At 47.1% G+C, this 8,135-nt stretch overlaps 1 protein-coding gene across 1 annotated transcript; it reads right to left on the bottom strand.

Annotated features, from left to right (window-relative positions):
• Nucleotides 1-5,787: 5,787 nt before the first annotated feature.
• LOC116644852 (histone H2B type 1-C/E/F/G/I) lies at nucleotides 5,788-6,245 on the bottom strand. The gene has a single exon (XM_032424705.1). The coding sequence runs from the start codon at nucleotides 6,206-6,208 to the stop codon at nucleotides 5,828-5,830; it is 381 nt and encodes a 126-aa protein (XP_032280596.1). The 5' UTR covers nucleotides 6,209-6,245; the 3' UTR covers nucleotides 5,788-5,827.
• Between the last annotated feature and the right edge of the window lie 1,890 nt (nucleotides 6,246-8,135).

Raw genomic sequence — 8,135 nt, 5'->3', positions numbered from 1 at the left:
CCTAATTTGTAAGTCACATTATTTTTGTTGATTTGTTTGTATGTTGTCCTAGTCAACTGTCCCCACATCTTCAAATTTGATGCTTTATGCTCATCAGTTTGGTGAGAGGTGGTATGGGGGAGATCGCATGTTTGCTTCTCAACTGCGTTCCATCCAGTACTTTTAAAGATTCAGAGAAATTTTAATGTATTTGGGACAAATGTCATTATAAGGGTTTATATTTTAACAAGTGTCTGGGCTTATCGTCTCAATCTTAGACTTAATAGGTCACTTCCTTTCAGTTACAGGGAGGGCCCTATTGTCTGCATGCAGCACATCCTTACTGATCTGTCCTTTCAAACCCAGGCCTTCAGGATTCAAATCCCTCCTTTAGGCATCAGCAGTGAGAAATTAAGGTAGCAGTCCTCAAGTGCGTTAGCCCTTTCTTGTCCTTCGGTACTGTAAACATGGCAGAGACCGCCTGCTTAGTACTTTGTGGTGTCATCCTAATGTGTTTGGTTTTGTGAAGCATCTTAGGGGTTCATTGTGGGGTAGACTGGCCTTTTTCCATAAAAAATTTGTTCACTTGAACATAATAAAGGCGTAGCTGGGCAGATGGCTTTCTACCCTTAGGCAACATGTCCTGGCTTTATCTGGCAGCAGAGGTAAGAATGAGCCTAAGATCTCCAAGAAAAGTCAGAAGTCACTCCCAGGTCTGGGCTTTAAAACCTTCTTCACTTTTCCCACCAATTAAGAAGGTGATCTTGTTTGATCTAGCAGACATCAGGTCCTAGGGGACAGCAAAACGATGACTTGAAGGAAAAAGAGTCCTGGATTGATCAGGAGGAGGAGAGTTGCCCCCTCAGAGCTGGATTAATCACAGTGGATCTGTTCTGTGTGACAGGAATAACTGTCTTAAAGCTTGAAAGTCCAAACTGACTCAATCTCACATGATTTGGAGGTAAATAAAAACAGTGAGAGGTTTATTTTCAGCCTGATTCAGGAAGAAGTCCATGAATTTTTCTACAGGCCCATCGAAACTGTCTTCCATCACCAGTCTTGGTAAATATACTAACAAGTTCTAGGTATGTAATAGTCTATGTCATTGAGCAAATCATAGATTAAGTTTACAAGTTCCCAATATCCCCTTAGAGATAAAAAAAGAAACTGGAAACCTTGTACAGAAGGATGCTTAGTCTTTGTGTTTGTGTTGTCTTTGTTCAGGTCACTTGGCCTCTCTGTGTCTCTGTTTTCTCGTCTGTAAAATGGGGATAACAGTAGTAGCTACCTTATGGGTTTGGGGTGAATAAAATCAAAGCATTTTGTCCAGTGCGTGGCACATGGTAAACTCTCTATGTTTTCTCTTTTATTATTATTACTGTTACTATTATTGTTATTCTTCATGAAATTAGAGAGGCCCAGAAAAAAAAGAAGGGGACTTTTAACCCATGAAGACATACTCTTAAAGTCTTGAACTGTCATTTTCTATCTTTGTCGTCTGTGACAAATCACTAACCACTCTTCCCTCATAGGTAATGTGAGGATAATTTAATATTTTTTTGTGTCACTGAGTGAGACAATGGAGGATAAGTAATGTGACCATAGCATGAGTTTACATATATCCCTGAGAAGTTGCAAGTGAATTAATGAACGTTTTGTGGATCTATTCATAAAAACTCAATTCCAGATTATTTAAACAAAATAAACTCTCTTGAAGGAGATGTTCTCCTACCACCCTTACAAAATTGCCGAGAAGGCAGGACTTTCTGTTTTGTTGCTTTTCCTAGTTTCTAGGAAAGCAAATCTAATTGATCCAGCTGGGGAGACGCCACCATCAATCATACATGATGACCCAAGAGAAGGGGAACAACGTAGTGGGGACACTTCGAGCTCAGGTAAGAGGGAATACTCCTGAAGCTGTCCCCCAAATCTGGGTTATTCTTTATTACTTATAATCAGAGTTTCCAGAGAGATCCATTTACCATATGCAAAGGTCACTGTCTGTTCTCATCTCATTAGCCATCACAGCAGGCTGTCTGCGACCTCCTTCCTGAAACACTATTTTCTTGACTTCTGTGACTCTACTCCCCTGGTTTTCTTCCTCACTATTTGGCTGCCTTCTTTCTCTCTCTAAAGTTTGGAGCGCTTCCTTATTCTTTCTGCATGGGTAAATGCCTGTTTCAATGTGTGCCAACAATAAAATTTCTATTTTCAAACTCTCCAAAATTTCTATGTTCAGTCCCCAAGTTGTTCTGATTTCCAGACTCACATGTACAACAACGCACTTGACCCTCCGATGGAATGCTTAAGGGGATTTAAACATTGTCATGTCCCAGATTCTGAATCCTCATCCTGTCCTATAATTCTGCATCATTCATCCAAGAATTTCAGCAGCGCTTGTAAGGTGTGGGTAGGCATACAACCTGGAGACACATTGTCTGGCTTTAGCCTCAGCTCCACACCTTGCTCATCCCTAGTCAACTAGAAGACAGAATAGTTGTGTCTAGATACTGTGGATGTTGAGAGGACGAAGTGAGCTAGCCTTTGGAAAGAGCTTGGCACAATCTCTTAAACACATGTAAAGTGCTCAGTAAATGTCAGCTACATGTTTCTTCACCCATGAAACCCGGTTCATAAAGAAATTCTTTGGACTTTCTCCTCCCAGAGGACTTACAATAATTTCACCAGGGTTATTGCAATAATCTTTCCATTCTTTCTTCTGCTTGTTTTTACCTTTAATCCCACAAATACCATTTTCCACACAGCAGCCTGAGTGCTTTCAAATTCTAAGAGTTTCTCAGGACACAATAAAAATCTAGATGCCTTCTTTGGCCCATAAGATCCAACATGTTCAGGCATCCATTTAACCCCCAGCCCTGTCTCTTACTTAACACCTTACCTTTGCTTACAAGGCTTCCAGCTCACAGCACTTCCAACCTTGAGCACAAACTCCTCCCTGCCCTAGAGCTTTGTTGTTACCATCAGTTCCTTGGCCTGGAATTTGTATCCCCAAATGAGGGTCGTTGGTTCCCTCATCAGGAGCATCACCTAGTCAGCATCAGGGCACCTGTTTTAGTTCAAATAATTTCATAGCAGTGAGAACTCCTATTTGAAATGATGGAGTTGAGGAATCAGTGTGTCTATGATCTCTCCTCTCCCACTAGGATCTCAGCCCCTGAGAGCAGTCTCTTGTCTGTCATGCTTACTGCTCTAGCTTAATGCCTCACACAGACGAAATCATCAGTATTTGACAAAAAAGGCATTGCTTCAACTGTCCTCTGATTTTTCTTTCTTCATTTTTAAAAAATGATTTTATTTATTTATTAGGGGCGAGGGGTGACAGAGGGAGAGGGCAAAGCAGACTTCCTGCTGAGCAGGGAGCCCGAAGCGGGGCTCGATCCCAGGGCCCTGAGATCATGACCTGAGCCGAAGGCAGACACTTAACCGACTGAGCGGCCCAGGTGCGCCTGGCTTTGCTTTCCTCATATCCCATAACCTCATCTTTACCACCAGAAATGTCCACACAGGAAGGGGCTTTGGTTAGCTTGTTCTCCATGTATCAGATGTTCTCGAAGCTTAGTAGCCAGAAGCAGCATTTGTATCTGTGGGAACTTGTTAGAAAGCCAAGTTCCCAGATTTCCCCCAGAGCTGATGAGACAGAAACCCTGGGAGTGGGGCCAGCAAGCTGTCCTCTAACAAGCCTCCAGGTGATTTCGATGCACACTCAGTTAGAAGCACTGCTCCGTATCCTCAGGACATGATTCCGTGCTTGGCATTTGAGTATGAATGAACCAGATGGATGCTCCTTCTTTCTGCCTAGAAGGCCTGGGTATCAGGCTGGGAGGGCCACTTCCCCTCCTTCTTCCTAAGAGCCTCAGTTTCGTTCCGGTCTCCCCCTCCTCGTTGCCTTGTGCTCCAGGGAAGGCCGACTTTCTCTCTAGTCTCAGGGATCAGGTCCTGATTCTACCACACTACTCCTGAGGGTCCCAGCCTCTTAGTAATGATTAGTTTGGGGCTGGGAATACAGCCAGTTCCTTGTGGCTCTGAGAGTCTTTAACAGTGCAGATCAGCTTCCCCAATAACGTTTTGATTGAGCTGAAAAGTGAGTTGTTGATTTAAGAAAACTGTGTGTGTGTTTGTGTGTTGGGGATAAAGGTGGAATCGGGCACTTCAGGAAGAGAATATTTGCAAAGGCCTGGAGGCTGGAGAGGTCTCGGGGAATTCCAAAAAGTGTGAAAAAGCAAAAAATGAAACAAACAAGCATAGGAGAAACAAAGAACAGGAGGAAAAGAATTCTCTGAGGTTTGGTGTGAGTTTTCTGTAAGGGGTAGGCTACAGCCCTTGATTTCTGATTTCGTGCAGTAGGGCGATCACTGGGAGGCACTGAGAGGAATCATGCATGATCAGGTTGCTTTCTGACAGAACTGCTCTCCCTGTGGAATGAAAAGTAGATTCACTATGGACAGAGGAGTTTTACTACCATCTCAAACTGAAATCAAGATGATCAGAAAAAGTTGAAGTGCAGCTGTAATTTGGCAGCCTGAAAACAGATTCTTGTTTCTTGGTGCTTATTTTGCCTTTTTGAGAGAATGGAGGGAGACTAGACAGATTGGCTGGAAGGCTGGCTCTGAGTTTCTGGAGGACAGAGTTAGCTATTCTGGGGTGCATTTGGGTTTCCATTTACAGGTGAGGTGCCGGCAAGCCAATCTTTCTCACCTAAGTTCCAGAAAGAAGCCCCTCTGTCACAGTGCCTGGAGAAATGAGGGAAGGAGACAAATCCTGCTTTTACGTTTCAGGGTGTAGACTCTTTGGCATCATGTGATCACAGACCAGAGCCTTTCAGACCTTGGTGTCCAGCATCAGAATGTTAACACTCACGTGCTGAGTGCACACTTCCTGCTCTCCACCCTCTGACGCACCTTGGGTCCCTGTCTTTTTCTCTGGGACCTTCCCACACACAGCTGCTCAAGGGAGCTGGGGGGCAAGAACTGGAGACAGGACAGGTGGACGGCTTGGAAGGAGACCCGCAAGTGACAGGAAAGGGCGGACTGGGGGCTGCCGAGCCGGCCTTCTTATTCCGGGGCTGTACGAGGGAGGAGACCGTGGCGGGTCATCTGCGAGTCAGGCGGGAGGGGGGAGACGAATGCATTAACTAACCATCAAGTGCAGTGACGATCGCCTTTTCAGGGCAGCTTAAGAAGGAAAGCGACAAGGCACGATGAAAAAGTGGTAAGAACCTGTGTCCCTCCTGGAGAGCTGCCGCCGCCAACACACACTTAAAGCCCTGGAACAGACTCTCGGCCAGGACCCTACCGGCCCCGGGAAGCGGGCGGGCGAGGGGGAGGGGAGGAGCGGAGCGACACAAAGAGCCCGGGGCGCGAGCCTGGCGACACCGGAACAGGAAGTCCCGCCTTTCGCCGGCGGGCTTTTCAAATGTCACGGTGGCTCCGTACGCTCCGTAGGGTGACACTCGACAAAAGGCGGAGCCCGGAGACTCCGCGGCCGTTTGAGGAGCTTGTAGAGTCGGCGCCAGCAGCCAGCGCGCCCGAGGACACGTTCGGGAGGGAGCGGGAGCCCCGCGGGCTGGGGGAGGGAGCGCCAGCCGGCCCGGTGCCCGGTCGTCCCCGCGGCTGGGGCCCTCGCCACGCACCGGTCACGGCTGTCAGAGCCACAGGCGGGGAGCGTCACCCCCGAGAACGGGCGACGGGCGATCGAGTCCCCAGTGTCCCCATTAACCCGAGTGAACGCCAAGCCGAGGCCGCAGCGCGCGGTAGTGCGCAGCTCTGCTGATGAAATTATCTGGCTCTGAAAAGAGCCTTTGGGTTTGACTGTACCTCGGAAGACACACTCACTTGGAGCTGGTGTACTTGGTAACGGCCTTGGTGCCCTCGGACACGGCGTGCTTGGCCAGCTCCCCGGGCAGCAGCAGGCGCACGGCCGTCTGGATCTCCCGCGACGTGATGGTCGAGCGCTTGTTGTAATGCGCCAGGCGGGACGCCTCGCCCGCGATGCGCTCGAAGATGTCGTTGACGAACGAGTTCATGATGCCCATGGCCTTGGACGAGATGCCCGTGTCGGGGTGCACCTGCTTCAGCACCTTGTACACGTACACCGAGTAGCTCTCCTTGCGGCTGCGCTTGCGCTTCTTGCCGTCCTTCTTCTGCGCCTTGGTCACCGCCTTCTTGGAGCCCTTCTTCGGGGCCGGGGCCGACTTGGCGGGTTCGGGCATCCTGACCGCGCTTTCTTCTGACAGAACAGAAAATGGAGTCCGCCTCCCGGTCCTGCCTATTTGTAGGCAATCGTATGCAAATGAAGAATGCGCTTTGCGACCGCTGATTCGTCGACTAGTGGTGTGGCCTGCAGGCTCATGATTGGCTCGAGCTCTACTCTCCCATTGGTCAGAGCCTGAGAGCAGTTTCCCCAGATCAGCCTGGAGGCTTTAGTCTAGTTGAAGTTTTTATGAAAAGAAGTTCTGATTAGTAATAGCAATGCGGATTAATTTGTGGATTAACTTTCAATATTAGAAATCACGTTCTCTTGTGTTTTGAAATGCCAGGGAGGTATCCTAGTGTATAACATGTTCAGTTTATTTTATATTGTAGTGATTCAGGACAGGCCACTGCCCTTTCAATGTGCCTCTTTAGCATGTGCGTTATTTTGAGTTGAAGGCACTTGACACCCTGCAGACTCAAGAAATTTTTATCCCTCTCTTAACCATAGAGAAGAATCTAAATTGGGGGGGGGGGTCTTCTCTGAATAAGGGTTACTAACAGAGATAAATTTTATCCGAGTGACCCATCTCTATGGCAGGGCAGTCATCTAATTACCAAACATCGGCTCTTCTCTTTGCCATATGACGTGCATTCTTTTCCTCTGAAATCTCAAACTCCCACCGTCCTTCCCCTAGGTTAGAATCACATATATATACCTCATTTTGTTTGTCTTGGGAATTTCCATGTCTTTGTGGATTCCCCATATGTACAGTATAAAGTTGGTTTTCTCTCGTTAATTTTTTAATGTCAAGCTTCAAGGAGCTTTGAGGGGACAGGAATGCTTGCTCCCCAACAGTTGGCATAGTTGGCAGGATACTTTAACTCAGTGGATACTGCATGCCCCAGACACTGCAGCAGCTTAGAGACCCTGGGACATCTGCCACATAGCTGGGACCAGGTAAGATTTACCCTGTCAGCCTCTTCCAATCTCTGTGGAATCTGATGGAGCAAGTGTGGTGAGAGTTCTTTTCTCTCTTTCTAAATTTAGATTAGCAGGAGAAAATATTTGTGGAACTAGTTACTTGGGCTAAGTGACTCTGCTTAATTTGGCGGAGTACTCTTTAGTAACTAACTGATCCTTTTTCTCCCATATATGTTCTCTGTTTTCCTTTGCGTCTTCTGTGTTTTTTGTGGTCTGTTGCTAAGGGACTTCTTAGAAGGCAATGCCCCATAATTTGTGGGCATGGGTTGAGCACTTGAAAGCTGTTAGAGAGCTGGCTAGCTCAGAAAGACTCCCAAGATAGGATACGTTGGTCAAGGAAAGGGTTATATTGACACTAGGTCACCCCCAACCTCAAGTAACCTCCGTGTAGTGCACTATAAAACAACACACAGTCCCAACCCCACAGCAAATACTTCCTGGGTATCAGTGTGGTTCCAGGACACCCAAGGCTTAAATCTGTTAATATTTTCCTTTTGTCTTCTTCTATGTCCTAAGAGCTTGGCTTTTGACTAATGTGAATATTCTCTTTGGTCTCCACCATCTGGAGGGTGCACTTACCAGGGTGCACTTTGATGGCCAGTCTAATAGATTGGGGATCAGATTTTCTCTCTGTCCAGCTGTGTCACCTCTCAGGGTGCTTGTCATGAGAGGTTCCAGCCCATAGGAATCTTTGTTGTTTCAACATTCCTTGCTTGGTGGTGCTGGAAAGTCCCATTCCAGAAGCGCCCACCTGGTATCACAGATTAGTGGGTGTGTGACTGGAGATGTGTCATGTTTTCGTGCGACACCAGAGACATTCACTATACCATCCTTACCATCTGTGCAATGAAAGCTTTTGCTTTCTTAGACCAATTTCATAAGTAAAATTTTGGAATGGTGGAGGGTGTGGGCTGAATCATCTGTGCCCTCTCTGGACACCTACTGTGTCTTTGGTTAAGCCA

The sequence above is a fragment of the Phoca vitulina genome, unplaced genomic scaffold (genome assembly GCF_004348235.1).
Source record: "Phoca vitulina isolate PV1807 unplaced genomic scaffold, GSC_HSeal_1.0 scaffold31, whole genome shotgun sequence".
Taxonomy (NCBI): Eukaryota; Metazoa; Chordata; class Mammalia; order Carnivora; family Phocidae; genus Phoca; species Phoca vitulina.
Note: the sequence above shows the minus strand (reverse complement) of the source record. Positions and strands in the feature narration are given on the sequence as shown.

Excerpts from the sequence above, each read along its gene's own strand:
- LOC116644852 (XM_032424705.1), bottom strand. The coding sequence starts at position 6,208 with ATGCCCGAACCCGCCAAGTCGGCCCCGGCCCCGAAGAAGGGCTCCAAG.